We start from the raw sequence: 20,729 nt of genomic DNA on the forward strand, positions 1-20,729 counted from the left end.
TGTCACGCTGCACCCTGTCATTTACTAAAGAAATATATCAAATAAAAGATCTATTGCCTTTGTGAAAGTAGAACCAGACAGCTCTGTTCAGCATATCATATATCAGAGCAGATAGCAGTACCTGATAGTAAAGGTGTGAGGTCATGCTGTAGCCAAGACACACAATATGCACATATTTTCAAGTCGTAATAGAGTGTCAGACGACATCTGGGTCAATTACATATCATGCGCTCATTTATTTTGGTCCAAATCTATGTATTTATTCAAAAACCTCAAAAATGCACTTCATGTTACTTGAACACACTTCTTTTATGCACATCAAATTTAAAAATGTCCTGACATCATACTAAAAAAAAGCTACATTAAAACATTCCTTATTAAGGATTGCACAAAATGATGTGTACTTAAAGGATTAGTTCACTTTCAAATTAAAATTTCCAAGATGTGAATTATAAGGACATTTGAAAGTGATCTAATCCTTTAAATGTTGACCTTTTGTTTGGTGCGGTTTGCTTTCACTCTGCTCTTTTTGCAAGTGAAACAGAAATTGTAAACAAAACCACACGTGTGCTTAAGGTCATCCATTCATTGGTTCATCCATTCAACTGAATTCGTATGGAAGCGGACCGAGACCACCTCTTCAGCTGGGTCTCGGTATGGTTGCTTGGTCCGCACCCGAGTGCGATTGCTATATTCACACCTGCCCAAAAGATCCAAAGAGAACCAAAGGGATGTACCTTTTTACCTTAATTGACACCTTTTTAAAAAAATTATGGCGTACACTCATGTATTCATTGTGTGACACTAAATGACAACTAACTTTCTCTAAGAAGCTGGTACACAGGATATTTTTAACTAGACCTACTTTTAAACAGGTTTTTTTAATTATTATTCTTTATCATGGACACTCTCATATGTCATTTGTGTAAGATGGTATTCACTAATTGCTTGCATGAAGAATGAAACAACACTTCAGTCAATGTATTTCAATGCAAAAGAAAGTGAATCTTTGCAAAGATAAAGTGTGTAGCCTATGTGATAAGGGAAAGTCAAGACGCTTGAGGCAAATTTTGAAGAAATTCCACAAGGCAGATCATAAATCTGCCCCTTAAGGGACAAAAAGGGGCCCATGAGAGCGACTTGGTAAGCAAACACTTATAGGGTGAGAGGTTAAAGACAAAAGACATCAGACATAAATATAGGCCCCCAAGACCCACCAAGGTTTCCCACTGCATGAAGACCTGCGCCATGCGTCTGTATAATTTGTGAGGGAAAGGATGCACTCCCAACGGCTGCACTTATTCACCATCAACAAGGATTTATATAGCTCTCCATTCCACTGATGGACCTCTTTTATTGTTGCATATTCCCAGTCCATATAACATATTCACAGCTTTACTGAGTTACTCTTCTAAAATGAATTCTGTCAACATGGGTGAGCTCTCAAGTCCTCCCTGGCAGTCGCCCAGAGGCATGTATTTGATTAAGGCTGACATGAAGAGTTTAAATGCATGTGTGTAGTTGATACCACCTGGTTGAGGTAGTGTAAAGATGAACAGTATATTAGTGTCTTAAAAACAAGGGTCTCCTTCACGTCTTGAGAAGGGAACCATGTGACAGCTGCGGGACAGCTGTATCTGTTGATATTTGTCATTCATCTCCTCTGCTAATATTCAATTTAATTTCTCCTGAATCAATTATCTTTTTTGATTTAGCATTTGTCTGATGTTCACGAAGTTCATTTAGATGGAATTGGCTTATTCGACTCGACGAAAAGTCTGAAAAACTACTGAAAAAAGGCCTTTGGGCTCCTGATGTTCTTGCCCCACTTGTTGGACTTTCCTAATTCTCTTTCCTCTCTATTTCTGCCTTTCTATGAACTGTTCTGTCAAATTAAAGGTAAAAAGTGCCTTATTACAAGTTCTTGGATATAATGCTCTTCTAGAAAATAGAAAATGAAAGCAAAATGTAAACAAACAGACTTTATGAGCCTAATTTCCAATGAAAGGAGGCGTATTTGAAAGGAAAGTTTTAACAGACGTTTATGTTACGAAAGATGTCTATTTAAAATAAAACTGTTTTATGCTATTCTTTAAAGAATCCTGAAAAAAATTATCATCATTTCCACAAAAAAATATTAAGCAGCACAACATTGAAAATAACAAGAAATGTTTCTTGAGCACCAAATCAGCATCTAATTTATAGCATCTAATAAAATCTAATTTATATCTGTGATGAATAAAGCTGAATTTTCATATAAATTCGATTTTAAAATGTATTTGAATAGAAGTTATAATGGTTTTGTGTTTTGGGCATCCCGAGTTTGAGTCCCGGCTTGTGGACCTTTCCCAATCCTGGCCCCCCTCCCCCTCCTACCCACTTTGCTTCCTGTCAACTTGTCCTATCAAATAAATCCAAAAAACACCAAAATAAATAGGCCTAATCATTTTTTACAATATTATAGTTCCACGGTACTTTTGATCAAATAATGCAGCCTTGGTCATCATAAAAGACTTCTTTTAATAACTTAAAAAAGGCTAACCGATCCCAAAACAGTAGAGTATATTCTAAATATTCAATTTGGGAGGAAATTTTATTGCAAATAGAATGTAATGTGTGTTCTCAATTAAGTTTTAAGTATCATCTGATGTTTCCCCTAAAGCTCCTCATGACAAATTGTTGACATACAATAAGAATACAGTTATAAAATTAACATGGACAGCAAAACTCAGATCATTCAGAATCTGATGAGAAATTTTTGAGTTCATATTGAAGATTTTTGAGAGATTGAGATGTCATCTGAAACTCTAGTGTGAGATTTATGGGGTCTTTTTCTCTGAAGAAGAATCTAAATATGCTTCTAATATAGTCTCATTTGGGACAATAAAGAGATCTCAGTTGTGATTTTTGTTGTTATATGCAGAGCTAAAATGTCTGAGCTGCCAGTTATGATCATCATAAATTACATGGAATAATCTGAACAGTCTGATCTGTACACGAGAACTCAATTCTTTTCGATGGCTTTGACATAATTCTGCATGTCATGTCTGGTCTGATACACTCTCAGTGAATGAAAGGCTTGAGTAAGACGTCTCCTTTGGCTGAAACCAGCTGTTCTGACCGGTAACTATTTCCATGTGAGTAATACTGCCTGGTGTCTAGCTTATGTATTGTTAACATTATCTGTCTTTCTCTGTTTAAATAGCACCTTAGCTCATATTAACATTTCAAAAGGTTGGGAATTTTAGTGTACACAACATTTAAATAAATTAAAGTGAATCCATCAAGTAGAAGAGTACAAATGTTCACATTTCTTTCACTATAACGCCACATTTGCTGTGAAAGGTTTGTGTAGCTCCTAGCTTTAAAAAATTACCTTACCACAAAGATTATCCCTGGCCTCAGTGTAAAAGATTCTTTGTATAATATTACCTTTCAGTGCCAGATAAAATGATCATGTCAACAAAGGGATCGAATAACAAAAGTTTCATCCAGAATCCAGGGAGAACCTTGGAAGCAAAAAGGCCACTGTCAAGTATTAATATATAGGCTTGCGGCAACCATCTAATTTGACATTGCTGCTGTAAAATATGACGTGCTGGCATTAATGATCCATTTGGCCTTTGTCTGATTTCTGTTAGGGTATGTTTTAAATATACTTAGTGAGCTGATGGTCACAGTACATTCACTACATTTAACCACCGTGCAGAATTAACCACCACTATGTGTACTAGTACAGTTTTACCACTAGCCACTAGTACTTTCCATGTTGTATTTGTTTTGGCATTTTCTTTGTTTTGTAATAAAACTATATGGAGCCAGCTATGGAGTTTTTGCCTCTGTAGTGGACATTATATTTTAGTGAATTTCTGTGTTTAAATTGCATAAAACAAAATGGAATATAAAATCATTTTGTTATATATTTTATAACATAGTTGAGAATCATCCTCAAACAAAGGTTAGAAGAAAAAAATAAAAATGTATTGGTGATTTAAAAAATAAAATCCCATTGCTTTTGCCTTTTTTATGTCGTGCCATTTTATTTTTAGAAAAACTTAGTCCTAGTGTCCTCTACAGAGGACATAGAATAAAACATGAATAAAATATAATTTTTCAAAAATGTTCATTTTCATTTTCACAGCATTTTTTTCTAATGCTCTAAACAATGTAATGACATGAAAAAAAATACTAAATTCACAAAGCGGGGTTTTTTGGGGGGGGGGGGGGGGGGGGGGGTCTCAGGAGGTTACATTCCATGGGCTACTGGATACACGGTCTGTTGAGTAAAGTGTGTGTGAATTTGTGAATTTAAATACAATTTAGGCCACATCCTGATTCCACCCTCCTTCATCTACTCTATAATTTTGGGAATACAAACCAGCAGTCCTGTTGTAGAACACTTTAGTGTTTGACAAATATGGGTTTTTCAATGGCTGATTCAGATACTGATATCTGCCAATGGCTGATATAATACAAACACATTACACAATTTAATTTAATTTTACCAGCAAATTAAATGTATACAACATGTAGGCCTAGATGAAATGTATTTTGAAAACAAAAAAATATTTATTATCCATTGACAAGGATGTCTGTAGATTTTTGGAGATTTTAAAAATTGCTAATTAATTGACCAATTGGACAGATTGCTAGAACGACCCTACAATGTTATGCTCCATCATAAAAATTATTCCGCTATTTGATAAACCTACTTTTTCAAACTCGTCCTAGACCTTTTTTCTGTTTTTCACCAAAATTGTCTCGGGTCACCTTCAGACTGTGATGGCAAAAAGTTACTAAAAGCTTTTCAATAGACCAAACTGTTCCTTGTATAGCGCATCAACAAATTCAATAAAGAGCATGCAGATGTGAAGCTATATCTCTGCGGCACTTTAGCATATTCAGACCAAACTTGGTAAATGTCATACCATGAGGGTACATGACCTGAGGGCACATGAGCAGTTTCATTGGTCTTTTTAGAAGTTGCACAGTATGCAGAGTCAGACAGTGCCCAAGCTCACTATGTCAGCCATTTTGAATGTTGTAGTAAAATGCTGTATTTTACAAACACAGTGGTGTATCGTTATGCAACTTGTTAAGTGTCTTCCTAGGCACCGCCTAGTGGCCAAAAACTATAACAAAATTTACAAATACGCTTACAGCTTTTGTGAATTTTGTCCGATGGCCATGAATCTCACCTCTTCCTATTCCCTGGGTTGTACAGAATTCAATAGTACTTTATTTTCAAAAGTCGGCCATTTTGTTTGTCGGACATTTTGATTTAAACCTATTTTTCAAACTTGTCTTAGACTGTCCGATCTTCATGCAACTGAATTCAGACCATCTTGAGACAAAATACAAAAAAGTATTTAAAAAATACAAAAAAGCGTTAAAAGCTTTTTGATATCTCAAACTGTTTTTGAATAACTCTTCGTCAAATTTGATAGCATGACGCCAAAATTAATCTGAGGCTGTATTTCTGCAACGCTTTGGCATATCGACACCAAACTTTGTTTATTATTGTCACCCCACACTGACCAAACCAGATCAATTTGGCAGTAGTGCCACCTATTTATCAAAATTAATATGTATTTAGGCATCATCACATAACAAGTCACTTCGTCTGATGCTCCCTGCCATGCTTGCTTAGCTCCTCATTTTGCCTCTGTTGTGCTTGGCCCCTTAATTGCTGCTTGCCGCTATATTTTTTAAATGTAAATATGTTTTGTGTGTGTGTGTGTTGTTGGGTTTTTACAATGAGCTGATTTTTTATCTGTTTTCAGCATATCGTTGTGCGTGTTTGGCCAACCAACTGCAGATACCCTTCAGCTTTAAACTTCACAACAGAACCTAAAGAAAAAATTGGTAATAAATTTACTTAATGTCACAAAACATAAAATGGTTAAGGAAATCTTTGCTGTGGTTTTTACTCAATGACTTTGTTCCAGAAGAATGTCTATAAATTACAGTCCAGCAGCACCATATTAAGTGCAGGCCTTCATTACCAGTCATATTCCCAGCTGAGAGCAACTACAAAGACCTGCATTAGCACAACAGCAGGGTTTGAGTGGGGCTATGAATTGTGGGAGTACATTATTGAATATGCATGTGCATATGCACACACTCATATCTAGGTGCGGGATCTGCCAGTATGAACCCACTATGCTTGATTATCAGATCTACGGGGAGCACGGGAAAGAATGAAAAGAGGGCCGCTGATGGCAGGATGTTGGCATAGTGCCCACCGTTGTGGGCGTTGGGTGATATTACCCCATTCAACAGATCTCTGATCAGTTACATGTTTTCTCCTACAGTATTTTGGTAAGAGTTTGAATACGAGATACTGAGCATGAATCAGTCTAGTCAGAACCACTGTAGAGCATATGGGCTTTCACGATGGCAATGTTCTTGTCAGAAAAGGGAAATCTATCCCAGCTGGAATAGCCGTATTGATATATCTTTGACGAAAGAAACTAAAGTCTTCTTTTGTTTGCCTGCACACCAAAATCTGACTCTAACAAGACTTACCCCTAGGAGAGAAAGGGCAAACTGTTTGTGTGGTTCTGGATGACATTTCAGAGACGAAGAACATTCTGTTTACTTCTGTTTTACTGATTTGACTGAAATAAGTGAGCGCTAACCTTTACCCGCGTGATATTTATCAGACTGTGTACTCATCACTCATAGCCAAAAGATCATTTGCCCACACAATCTGGTGTCTGCAACAGCATATGGTACTGAAAAGATATATGATGTTTAAAAACAAAAACAACTGAACAAATAACAACAGTGACACATTATTAGTGATGCACTGAAATAAATATTCTTTGTTGATACTGTACAACTAAAAAACGAAACTGCATATTTTAAATTTACCAAATTGAAATTGGTTTCTGTTATTAGAAGATCTTTAAAAACGTCCCAGATTTTGTGGACTATTTTTATATTCTTTCAACATTACTCTGCTGTAAAGTTTGGTTAAAATTTTGGCACTTTGACACAATATTACTCAGGAATAATTAAATGACTTGTTTTATAAAAGAGATGTAAAGAAAGAAGAAAGTAAAGACAAAAGAGTAGCAGAGTGTAACATACTGGAGGACAAAGAGATGTAAAGGGTGTGGTGCTTCTAGAGGAATTTTTGCCTTCGGTAATCAGCAGAGAATCACAATGAATGTCTCAACAGCTCCTTTGTCAAGAAAGATACTCATATAGACACACAGGATGACATATGTCTTGATCAGATTTCAAAAAGCACTGCAATACATCTCGTGGCATTCCACCACATAATAAGACGTGTGCAGGATCACATGCCACTAACACCTGAAGAGCCTATGATGATATATCTAGCATATTTAAAGTGTATCATTTCTGCCACCAAACGCCACAAAACAGAACCAATAAAGGAGTTGAATGGTGTACACAAAAAAAGAGGGAAAATCTTTCATCTTTAAAACACAAGTACCGAGTTCTTATAAATGGGCGCTTTGTTTTCATAAAAAAGTTTACATTTAATCACTCTAAAATAACATAATTTGAATACATTTGAGTGTACACACCTTACTCATAAAGTCATAAAATCATCCAAGTTTTGGGGTCGCACCACATAACATATTTCTATGATATAATTTTCTTATTAATGTATTTTTTAGTATAATGTATTCTTATGCCTATTGGTCGCATCACGTGACTATTGGTAGACTATGTGTACAGTTATTAATGATATGTTTTTCTTCATTATGATGTATCACCCTAACAATTTTGACATTTATGTCCAAGGAAAATTTAAAATGAATTTTAATGCTCAAACTATGTTCATCATAGAAGATGTGAATTCAGGTTAGTGTATACATGAATAGCATTTTTATGTGTTTTTGAATAAATTAATAGATCTGGAAAAAAAAAAAATTAATGTCTGGTCACGTCACTGACCCTAAGACAAAACAAATGTCATAATGCATGACCTCTGTAGGCTTCCGTATGTTTGGAAATAGTCATAAGTGGTTCTTATTAAAGGAATAATCCACCCAAAGAAAAAAATGAAAACCAAGGAGTTTCATTTCCCTTTGACTTCCATTTGATTACCAGGTTTTGAATGACTTTCCTTTTAAGGCAAGCGACCGGCCAACAACGCACTAAAAAACCCTGAAGACACCTTAGAAACCGCTTAGCAACACCCTGGCAAAACCCCACTCTCTTCCAAAAACACAAAAATCAAATTAACTAATAACATTAGTCAAAAGCAAGCAGTCTTCATCCAGGTTATTTGGCAGGACTTGGCCACAGAGTATTATTTTGCAACCATCTGAAACACAAACACAGCAACTGCAGGAATGTCTGCAAAAATCAATAAAGATTTTGGAGAAAGTAAAACATACGAAGGGCCTGAAGCCCCCAGCTTCCTCTGAATGGGCCGTTAGCCAAGCCTGAGTGAAGGGCATGTGAGCATGAGGGAGATGTGGGGAGGAGGCGTCTAAGGCCGTGGGGGATGGGGGTAGACAGCAAGACTGGAGGTGCTACTATTGTGGTGTATGATTTCGGTAACATGAGCAACCTACTAACTCACACGCATGCACACACATCCAGAAAAAAACATCCACATCTGCCTCCTCAGAAATGAGTTAGCCACCAGGTGTTTGCAGCTGTCTGTGGATTTTATGGTAAACAGAGAAAGACAGAGAGATGGAAAGTGATAAAGGCAGACAGGTTTGAGGGGGATGAGAGGCAGTGATTTAGAGAGAGATTTTGGAGAAAACATTATCCGAGGACTTCCGAAATCCCCCTTGCATTGTGAGGACTTCTGCCAGATCTCGAATCGGTTCCTGGCCAGTGACGTGTCCCACAGATGGGGCTCTCCAAAAGTGACGGGTTGCGTTCAGCCAATTAAATTGTGCATTTTGGAAGGGTGCGCTAAGCTGGTTATAAGTGTGGGGAATAATAATGAGATAAAGCCGAAGAATCACATGGGACAGGGTCCGCAAAATTAAGCCTTTTATCAGTACATACTATGTATTTCCCATTTATTTTAATGGCATTAGGAAACTGTCTACAGCTGTGTCCTTAACACTGTTGCATGAAGCATATAATTGCTATTGATGCAAAAGGAGATTATTTTGAATTAATAGGTGAGGAAAATGTTCTTGTACTTTCCATGTCAAATAAAGGAATAGAGAAAGCAATAATCAGTAGTCTAATAATTAGGCATACATATTTCAATGTTAAAGGAATAGTTCACCTAATTAATTTACTCATGTTATTTCAAACTGGTATGACATTTTCAATTCAAAAGGAGATGCTCAAAAGCACACTATGCAAATGTTTTTGAAAAAATTAATTTGATCACAAATGCAGTAATAGCAGTAATATTGTGCAATATCATTACAATTTAAAAATAACTTTTCTATTTGAACCTATTTTATAATGTAATTTAGCCATGTGATGTCAGCTAAATTTTCAGAATCATTTCTTCTTATTATTAATGTTGCTGCTTAATATTTTACTGGAAATTGATACCTTTTTTTCAAGGTTCAAGGACAAGGTGCAAGTTCAAAAGAACAGCATTTATATGAAAAGGACATTTTTTAACAATGTACAATGTAAGTCTTTACTTTCCCTTTTGACCAGTTTAAACCTAAAGTTTTTTTTTTTTTAAATCTGACTGACTCGACACTCTTGATAAGTTGTGCAGTAACTCTACAGTGAACAAAAAAGCATCATACATGAACAATAATCGTCCATAATACATACTGTAATTTCAGCCAATGAATATATTCAGGCAAAAATGTAATTAAGCATGTAAAAATATGGACAACTGTTATACTATTTGCAATTTATTTAGCAACTCCAAAAGAAAGTACATTTATAGCACAATTTAAAAGAATCATTGTCAGTAAGTGATTTTCATTTCGAATTTTTGGTTTCAGACAAGAACTTAAATTTCAGTGCATGACTAATATGTTTCAATTCAATGGCTTTGTGAAACTTTGAAATAAAATGTGAGAAAAAATGATGTAGCATGAATGTCAAACTTTTTGTGAATATGCATGAGCATAGGAGATTTGAGTGCATATTTTCAGTGAAATGAGCTGTTATGAGCTGGACTTCAGAGGACTTGATTTTGGACCAATTTTGTGTTTTTTTTTTTTTTTTTTCATTACTGGAGCATAACATCCATCCTGAATCTCACTGTATGGAAAGGAACAGCCAAGACATTCAGCTAAATATCTCCTTTTGTGCTCCACAGAAGAAAACAAGTCAGTTTTGAAATGAAAAGAGGAAGTGTAAATAATGATAGAATTTTCATTCATGATAAACTATCCTTTTAAGAATATTTGCTCTTTTTATTATTGAATAGCCTGTCATTAAAAACTTGGACAATTTTAGTGTGACAAACCTAATTTGGGATTCCTTTTACAGCTTTCTAAAAATTAAAAAATCTTTGAGAAAGTGAGGGAGAGGGGCAAAAAGAGCTGGCATCCGTCCACTGTAAATTCTTCACCCCCTTCGTTGCACTTGGATGATTGTTATTCATTCTCACGCTTCATTAATGTGGTCAGTTTCCACATCTGACTTTGATAAACATGCCATCACTATATTCCACGTAAGCCCACGGCTTTACAAATGTATTCTTTAGTTGGATCACATCTACGATGGCAGGCTGTGCCACACAGAGCTTGCCTGAAAATACAAGAATATACACAGATCACTGAATGAAGTAACATAAAACACGTTGGCAGCTCCGACTGCCCTTGTCAGTTCATGGCAACAGAAAGTTTTTGACAGACTTCCCAGACCATACTAATATTAAAATCTAAGCCAACAAAAAATGTGGAGCAGCCAAGCCAGACTGAGCCAGGCTGGATTCCTTCACAAAATCATGGCTAGACACAGTTTTCTTCATTCTTGAAACAGTCAGTGCTTTTAAGGTATCCTCTTGTTCAAATACAGCTCAGATAAAAGCTAGATGACAAACACCGAGCCTTTTCCTGTCAACGACACAATTGTCAACTCACAAAAGGCTTTGATAAGCACAATCTCCATCAGATAGTGATCTAACCCTGTAAACTCACCTGTGGATCTTAGACACGCACGACTCCAGCTACCATCCCCCATTCTGCTTCCTACCCAGAGATACTAGGGCATTTAACTGAGGAATGCCATGCCATTGTTTTGGCTGAACTCAAAGCGGGTGACTTCAAGGAGAGGCCCGTGTTGCACACGTCTAGCCTGTGTCTCAGCTCATCACTATAGGGAAATCTTAGCATAAGGATCAAAACCTTGACTTCAGGGATGTGATCAAAAGAGATCTAATACTGAATCATGCTTGAAAGCAAGGGGCTGTTGTTCTTTGATTGAGCACTGAGGCATCTCATTGGGATGAATCTTTTGTTAACAGGTGTTAAATTTTTCATTATGAGTGAAATGCTCACCATAGTTTCTGCCTGACCTCTTACAGTGTATTTGTGTGGTTTACCACGATAAACCACACAAATACCATATCAGTGACAGTGTACACTACCATTCAAAAGGTTAGGTAAGATTTTTACATGTATTTGAAAGAAGTCGCTTATGCTCACAAAGGCTGCATGCACTTATTTGATAAAAAAATACAGTAAAAACTGTAATATTGTGAAATATTATTAAAATTTAAAATAACTGTTTTCTATTTTAATATATTTTAAAAGGTCATTTATTCCTGTGATGGCAAAGATGAATTTTCAGCAGTCTAAAATCCAGTCTTCATGGTCACTGATTTGGGGCTCATGAAACATTTCTTAATTTTATCATAGTTCCTTTTTTTTTTAAAGTGCATGTTTCATTCTGTTTCACTCAACCTAATGGTTTTTGAATGCAATAACAAAATTGTGCAAATACAGACTAAGAGTAAGCAGCAGGCTTTCTTTCCATTATGTGCTGGAAGCTAGTGTGAATGTTCAGAAAACCTGTATAAAAACAGTCATTATTTTTCCAATTCCGTTTAGTGACACTAGTGTCACAGAATTGACAAATTTCACCTTTAAAGTCACAATTAACTTTTCTAAATGCATCCTAATGATCTTGTTGTGATTGATTCATCTTTCAAAAAAATGTCTTGATCCTGTAATTTTTAACCAAAATGTCATATCTGGATCTTCTGGTGAAACAGCACACTTTTCTCTGGTGATGTATGCTGGACTCCTCCAATCATTTAGTTTGTTTAAAAAGCACACACATAAATATATTTTTGAATGAATGTGATTCTGACAAGATCATATGCAGCTATTCACTAAAATGCAGCACTGCATGCTTCAAACTGAACTTTGAATGGTGAATATGTTTAGCAATAATTTAGTAAAGTTGAATATGAGGTAAGGACGGAGGGACTAAAATAGACAAGTGCACAATTCAAGACATCCAGCCCACGGTCATACATAATGCATATGTGTTGCCTGCTTGGATGTTTACAATCAATAACAAGTGTTTAGTTTTGTTCAGGTACTTGCCTTCTTGCTGCCCCCTGCTGGTAAGAGTCATTAGAGGCTTAATGTGATTGGATTCTATGATTGGATTAGATAGGAGATTAATTTAAACTCAAGATCATTTTTCCTGTCAGTCAGATTCAGTAGGCATCAGTGATGTTTCATATTGCATGGTACACAATACACACAACTGTGCATAAACAACAATACTCAGCCTCACATAGCTGCAAATAATGACAATTTAAACCCAATTGTGTAAGGCTCTCAACCTTCATCTAATCCACATGTTGTTGCTCACTGGAGCTGAACACCAAAACAACAATGCAGATTATCCATACATAGAGGCCTTCACTGATTTGCACCTTCTGCCAAACCAAAACAATAAACCCACAGGCTTTTACATGACATTCACTGTCAAGAGTGACAGACAGGGGCTCAACCCAGGATTGTGGGCATAGAAACCCCTTCAAACCAGGAACAGCCACTCAATTGTATCGCCTCCACTGTGGGTCACGGGCTGCTATGGGAAGCAGGAAGTCTAACGCAAAGCATTTTTGTCACTTGCACACAATACAGCTCTTATGAACTTGAAGGAATGAGTATGGACATCTGGGCTAAAAATGCATATTTTGGCGGATGTCCTATATTAGGATTTTTCATTCAAGCTCTGGTTTTCACTTTTGATTGACAGGGCCTTGATATAAAGATGTTTCCCATTGTCATTCCCTATATGTCAGTTAATTTGATGAATAATATAATAACAGTAATATTATTTTAATATAATACTATGAATATTAATAGTTTTATATTACTATTTTAAACAGTTTTATTGGATCTTGTATGGTATTTAAAATACATCTACATAAGTTGACAATGTGAGGATTTACACAAAAAGGTCAAAAATGAGTAATGGATGAGTAATGACTATATTAATAATGTAACTTAATTTATAACCTTATATATAAATTACATGGGTATATATATACATGGTTAAATATTTAAACAGGTTTTTGGTGTGACAGTGTACACATTTTATTTGAATAATTTTAAATATACACACATATATACAGTATATATGAAAATTATTATATTAATACAAACTATTATATAAATATATTATTTATTATATTATTATGCTCCAGTTTTATTAGCATTATTATTATGATTTCATACTGTTTTGATATTGGGTTGTATATGGTTCATTAAAATATATAAGTTATTAGTATAAGTATTAGTATTAGTATGATTAGTATCATAATGAAACTAAAAAAGGAAAATAAAATGACTAATAAATAATACTAGCATTAATAATAATAATCACTTTTCAAAGCCTTTTTTCAGTACATATTCTATCATCCACATCAGTCACTATAATTTGTAAGAATAACACCTTCAATGTCAAGTTCTTGGATGATAAATTGCCCCCCTACATTGAGAGAGCAAGGTGACCCCTCTAAATCATAAGGGCTGTTATCTAACGGGGTGTCCAGTCAATAATCCCTGGACAGACAGCTTTGGTTCATCTGCTAGGGAACTGGAGGGACCTTATTAACACAAGGGTGAACAGAAGGTAGGATAGTGGCTTATCAAAACCCTTTGGAGAAACCAGCATTACAGGACAGTCCTGCTCCACATCGAACAAAATATGTTATAAAAAGAAAGAGAAAAAAAAGGGATGAGGGTGGAAAAACAGCATAGAAAGGTAGACAAAAAAGTAGACGGACGACACAACAGGGGATAGAGAGAGATGGACGGAGAGGATTATGCAGTGAGGGGCCATCATCTGTTCCCTAATGAGAAGGGCTAGTTCAGTAGTTGTCTAGGTCATGTACTAAAGAAAGTGTAACACAGAATGAGACTTGCAGGGCAATTTGCACATATATAAGCATTATGTGGGTTGTTTTGAGCATTCAGGCTAACAAACATATAATAAATATGATTTAAAAACTGAATAATCCACATTGGGAACAGCTTTCTTATCACTGTGAAAATCTCTCATTTCATCACATTTTTGAGCCCCCTTTAATAGAGTTCCACAGATTGTATCTGAACACAGACACACAAAGCCTGTATTTGTGACCAGTCTCATGATCTGAACCACTTAAGACAGAAAAATACAACCAGAGGCAACAGCAAATTGGCTAATTATGAACATAAAACCTCTCAGTTTGAAATATGTGCTAAGTTAAAACATATTTGCTCTGCTTTACTAGATAAAATAGGATAATTAATAGAATAAATAGTATAATAAATGTCATTTTCTAATTAAGTAGGCTATGTCTGTTCCAAAGCTCTTACTCCACCTGCTGTTTTCTATCAATGCATATATGCAGTTTTTACAGTTTACGTACCGTTTTCTGCAAATTGAACATATAAAGAGATGAGGAATGAGGAAATTCCAAATTGGAATTCTGCATGTTTAAACGTAATAGTGGATTATTTTACACATAATGTATTTTGTGTCTACGTTTGAACAAGGTAAACATATTTATGGCTCACGTGCAGTGTGTTTTCATAACAAATTCAACTCTTTTCAAAAGGTGAACACGCTGGAGTCTAAGAAACTTTAAACAGTCGATATCCGTCTATTACACAAAGAACGGTTAAGAACACCGCAGTTTAAACACATTATTATCTTAGAGTATTGTAACTGCAGCATCCCCAAACATCCGCGTGCATCCCATTCAAACGCGCGCAGCAGAAACACTCCAGAAAGTTTCTCACAGACTTAAACCACAACAACAACAAAAAAACAGAACCGCATAGAAAGATTAGGCGAATTTGTCTTACCGTGCCAAGCAAGAGCGCACATTTGAAGGACGAACAGTAAAAGTGAAGTGTTTGGCAGAGCCATGTTCCTGAAGTTATCCATCTGAATGAAGCGCACGAGAGGAGCACAACAGTTTTGGCCAGGAGGAGCGCGAGAGAGGGAGGGAGATGGAGTCGAGTTGCACAAATGCTGCCTGTCTGTTCGCTATTGTACTGTCCTGCTGCGAGTGGGAGGAAATTTGGGACATTCAATTAATGCTCTCCACCCTACAAAATAAGGTTAAAATCATATTGTTTGGTCGCTTATTATATCCTGATTTTTTTTTTTTTTTAGTATATCAAGATTTATTGTTATGTTATGTTATACTAATAACAACAAAGTGCCCTGCTAGGATGCTTTGGACATGTTACCATGTTAATACCACGTTTATGGACATGTACCTATCATCACATTATTTGAAGTAATTTCGAGTTCAATGAAAATGCCATGGTAGCCTATATGGAATACATGTACCATGGTACACTCTTATAAAAAAAGGTAGAAGAATATTTTTTCTTAGAATGAAGAACAATTTAATAATCCAAAGAACTCTTTTCCACTAGAAGGAACTTTTTGTGTAATGGGCCATGCACCATGGATGCCAACCAAGAACCTTCATTTTTAAGTGTGTATTTGATAAAGTATGATGGTATTAATTACCATCTGATATCATCACATAACACGATACCACCACAGTATTTTTGTGCAGGTCTTTTGTAGGTCTTTATATCATTGATTATGTGATACTTGTGTTTGTCCTTAATGCACGAATACTGATTTCGAATAATTATAATCAGTGCAAATTCTGATGGATTGTAGCATTAAATATTGAAATATTAAATAGGACTAAATCAGATCAGTCAGGTATGTTAAACAATGACTTAAAACCACAATTGCACAAAATAATTGTATAATTTAAATTATAATTCAGTGGTTAGTCAGGAGTTTTTGTTTCACGTTGTTCTGGAAGGAGGTGTTGTTATTGATTGTGTGTGTTGTTTTAGGACATGGACTTCTTCCAACCCAGTGTGTCAGCATGCAGGTTGTTAACAACCTCTACTGTTATCACCACTCCTCCATCACCTCAACTAACAGCTGCTGGAGGGAGGGGTGTGTGTGTGTGTGTGTGTGTGTGTGTGTGTGTAGAGAGATAGAAAGGGGCAGTGGAGGGCTGTCACTCCAGCTGTCTCCCCAGCCTCTTGCCATCATTCATGCGCCTTTTACTCAAAACTGGGCCATATAACAACACAACATTCATTCATGACTGCGCTTACATGGTTCTCGAAGGTGATTAACGTAAACAGATTTGTCTTTTTTCCACAATATAGGGGCTGAGGATGCATACACAACATAAAAGGTGAAAAAAGAAAGTGTTTTTTTTTATATAAGATCTCTAATAAAGGGATGGTTCATTTAAAAAACAATATATAATAAATGCACCATTATTGTGGTCTAAGTTTTTAGAAGTTATACGCCTAACTTTGTGTAAGGAACCGACTGAAATTTAAAGGAATTTACTCACCTTCATGTTGTTCCAAACCTGAGTTTTTCTTCTTTGAAAGACAAAAAATGATGTTTTATCTATTTAAGATATAAGAAATATACGCCTTTCATATCAAACACAAAATATTGGTAACACTTTATTTTAAGGTCTCTTAACTAGTTTCTTATTAGCATGCATATTACTAGAATATTAGCCATTTGTTAGTAGTAATTAAGCACATATTAATGCCTTATTCTGCATGACCTTATTCTACATCCCTAATCCTACCCAATGCCTGAACTTAACAACTAGCTTACTAACTATTAATACGCAGCAAATTAGGAATTTATTGAGGGAAAAGTCATAGTTATTAGTGAATAAGTGTTCCCTGTTCTAAAGTGTTACCAAAATATTTATCAACACACATACTCAAAACAGTTGAAGCATTCTTCAAGAATGTGTTCTACACAAGAACTACAATCATAAAGGTTTAGAATGACATGAGGGTGAATGAAGACGAAATATTTTTATTTTTGAGTAACCCACTGAAAATCTTCCCCTATTTACAAGAATGTGATTTATCATATCATATTTTATCAGTGAATCCGATCAAGTGTTGTTTGTTTTTCACACAAAGCTACCAACTTTAGAAAACTTGGAATTTAGCGCACAAATCAGATGAGTACTTTTATAGTGGTTTGATGGTGCTTTTTGGAGCTTGAGACCTCCACATGAGGATGAAAAAATGTTCAAGGTTGGGTGAACAATCCCTTTAATAAAATCTGAAAATGGTACTTCAACTCATTTTGAGGAAAAGCGTAAACGTTCATGTAACTGAAAATTTGAAAGTCTCTCTATTCTAAAGTAAGAGAAAGTCTAAAACTCAGAGAGTGCACTTGAGCTGTAATTAGAACAAAAGCCAGCAGTGAACCAAATTCAGGTCAGTATTATTAAGGGGTTCCACACACTGAGCCTGAAGACTTATAAGTGCGCTTTGAGGCCGCTGAAGGAAATCATATATGACCAAAGAGGGAAAAAAGAGAATCGTACAGCTTTGATGTTGACTCAGTCAGAATCTCTCTCTCCAGATCTCTCTCTCTTCCCTGCTCCTTCTTCTTGTCCACTATCATTCTCCTTTACTTGAAGGAAGAAATAGCACTTCACATTTATTTATACATCGCTCTACATTATTCATTCTCAAAACAATCCCTATGTATTCTTTCACTGTCTCTATCCCCTCCTCCCCTAAATTGTCCCATATTTTCTTTGTACATCCAACTATCTTTTCCGGGTTACTTCATCTCACCATCCCATCTGTATGTCTCATAGCGGTGTTACAGCTTCCAGTAAACAGAAGATATGGGCCGCATTGGAAAACACAAACTTAAAGACTGAAAATTGTCATAATTTATTTACTCTCGTATTGTTCAAAACCTGTATCTTTCTTTCTTCTGTCAAAAACAAAAGAAATGTTGAAGAATGTTGTTGTCCAAACAACACTGGACCCCATTGACCCCAGTGAACGTGTGTCGAAGACTGACACGGAAGAAAGAAAATTGTTAAATAAAGTTTTTATTTTTGTTTACTTTGCGCACAAGAAGTATTCTTGTAGCTTCATAAAATTACAGTTGACCCACTAATGTCACATGGACTATTTTAACGATGTCCTTACTACCTTTCTGGGCCTTGAACTTGTCGATTGCGTTGCAGTCTATGCAGGGTCAGAAAGCTCTCTGATTTCATCAAAAATATCTAAATTTGTGTTCCAAACATGACCAAAGGTCTTACGGGTTTGAAACGACATGAGGGTGAGCAATTAATGACAGAATTTTCATTTTTGGCTAAACTAACCCTTTAAGGACTCTAGCATGCACAAAAAGATATTGTATGATGACATAGCGAGAGGCCTTACATAAAATTATGAAAAGTTGTTTTGAAAACTTGGATGAGAATCAATGCTGGAAAAATTTGTTTGTCTCCAGCAAAACATTTTGTGTTGGCCAGCATGCTGGATTTTCATGTCGTAGCATGATTATCTTGCACTACCTTTACTTACATAGACTGCAATGAATTCTGTTTTTGTTTGCTGTTTTGGCCACAGTAACATATCTGTGCCAAACAGTATCTGTCTATGTTCATCCACAGTGCATAAATGTGTATTTAGACCTTTGAACCACACTTGGTAAGTGTTTTTTCACGTTAACATGCATGTGGTTTATGTATTGTGGATATACTATTGAAACAGTGAGTATTTTGGTGTTTACGAATTGACCCCATTCACTTCCATTGTATATACTCCATTTTAACCCAAATGTTTGAAGTTTCTTCAGTTTTAATTGATAAACCAACAGATATATAGTTCAAAATTAAAAACATAGTGTGATCTTTTGTGGTTTAGTGAACATTATTCATAGTTAATATGATGAACTACACCTATGAGGAAAACTGACTTCATACATACACACCAAAATGTTGAGAACAGTATATTAAAAGTCACTGAGCAACATAAAAACGTTAGTTCTGAGAAAGGCTCCAGCTAGCATGTGTTTGCAGATGTCAATTGGTTTGGTTTTCTGTATCTAATGCATTGAGAGTTAGACATTTTAAGTCTGTCTTATTTATCCAAATACTATCTGGGATCACTGTATGCAGTTTAAATTGTGTAAGTGTGTGCAGTTAATGGGGGTTATTTGGATCTCTGCTGTCACTGATGGAGTGATATGGGGTTAAGAGAGGTTTGACTGATCCACAGGTGTGCACATTTTATCTATTCAACATCAGTTTACTTTGCCAAGGACAGTAAGTTGCACATTCTTTTTAGTAGTTATGCTCATGTCACGACCCAGAATTCTGCCTAGTCCACACACAGAAGACATGGAATAAAGTGCCCAAGTTGTATGATGTTTTTGTCCTTTTTGGAGCTTAACAGCAGGCCACTATCAGCTTTCATTGTAAAACAGCTCACAAAACATCTACAGAACATGATCTTTTCTACAGAAGAAAAGAAGGTCCTACAGGTTTGGAACAATATAAGGGGGAGTAAATGATAACAGAGTTTACATTTTTGAGACAGCTGTAATGACCAATTTAAAAAAAATAAAAAATCATCCAGATTCATGATGCTTATCTGTTATGATTATCTAAAAAGGTTTATGTGGATGGATGAGACCACCCACTGCATGGGTTCATTTATGGTAATGATGCAGTGAGTGTGTGTGCGTGTGGAATCCAAGCGTTTGACCTCACAAAGACTAGATTCCATGCCCACCAGCACCTGGGTATTCAGTCATACAACACCACCCCTTTGGGCAAATATCACATCTACTGGTGTCATCTCTCAATGACACCAGCTAAAAAATATTTCCTTTTCTTCTCATTGTGTCTTCCAAGCCTGTAGCTGCTTCTTCTTATGTCAGAACACCAATCTGATTGCTAACAGACCTTATTTACAACCGCTTATAGACATTTAATTGGCCATTGTCATGGCACCAGGGCAGGTCATGGGTGTAACACCATTACACCAGAACATATCCAGCCATATTACTTCCTGACACCAAGCAAAGCAGATAAAAGCCAGTGATTGTGGGTATCTGATTAGATTGGCTATTCTCCACCTCACGAGAAGGGCAGAGACTGTCATGCTTACCAGCTCCAGTTTCACAGACTGAAGAGCAGTACGTGTCACAACAGGGGTGTCAGACTCACCCCAGCCAAATGTTAAGATGAAATGCGAGAGTTTGACCCAGAGCGAACAATACTGCCCCCAAACCCCTCCTCACTGACCCTTCGGGTGTGAAAGGTTATTTTTGTATTCATGTCTGTTTTTTTGTTTTTTTGTTTTTTGACCAGTAAGGATTGTGTGCAGTATTTTGTGGCTTGTTTAGGCAAAATGTGAGAGGAAAATCCACGATATTGGAAAACACCTTTAACCCCACCCCTAAACCTATCCCTCAATGGGTCGTAAGCAGATCTTGCAAAA

The 20,729-nt window shown here is 36.0% G+C and overlaps 1 protein-coding gene across 1 annotated transcript in view; it reads right to left on the reverse strand.

Moving 5' to 3' along the window:
* Positions 1-15,330, reverse strand: part of mcama (melanoma cell adhesion molecule a) — a gene marked incomplete at both ends in the record, with an annotated part of 63,034 nt that extends 47,704 nt beyond the window's left edge. Inside the window, one exon of the mRNA XM_079418150.1 lies at positions 15,249-15,330. Coding sequence (XP_079274276.1) covers positions 15,249-15,330 — 82 coding nt within the window. The remainder of the gene's footprint in view (positions 1-15,248) is intronic.
* Positions 15,331-20,729: the final 5,399 nt, after the last annotated feature.

Source organism: Barbus barbus, assembly GCF_936440315.1.
Source record: "Barbus barbus genome assembly, chromosome: 6".
Taxonomy (NCBI): domain Eukaryota; kingdom Metazoa; phylum Chordata; class Actinopteri; order Cypriniformes; family Cyprinidae; genus Barbus; species Barbus barbus.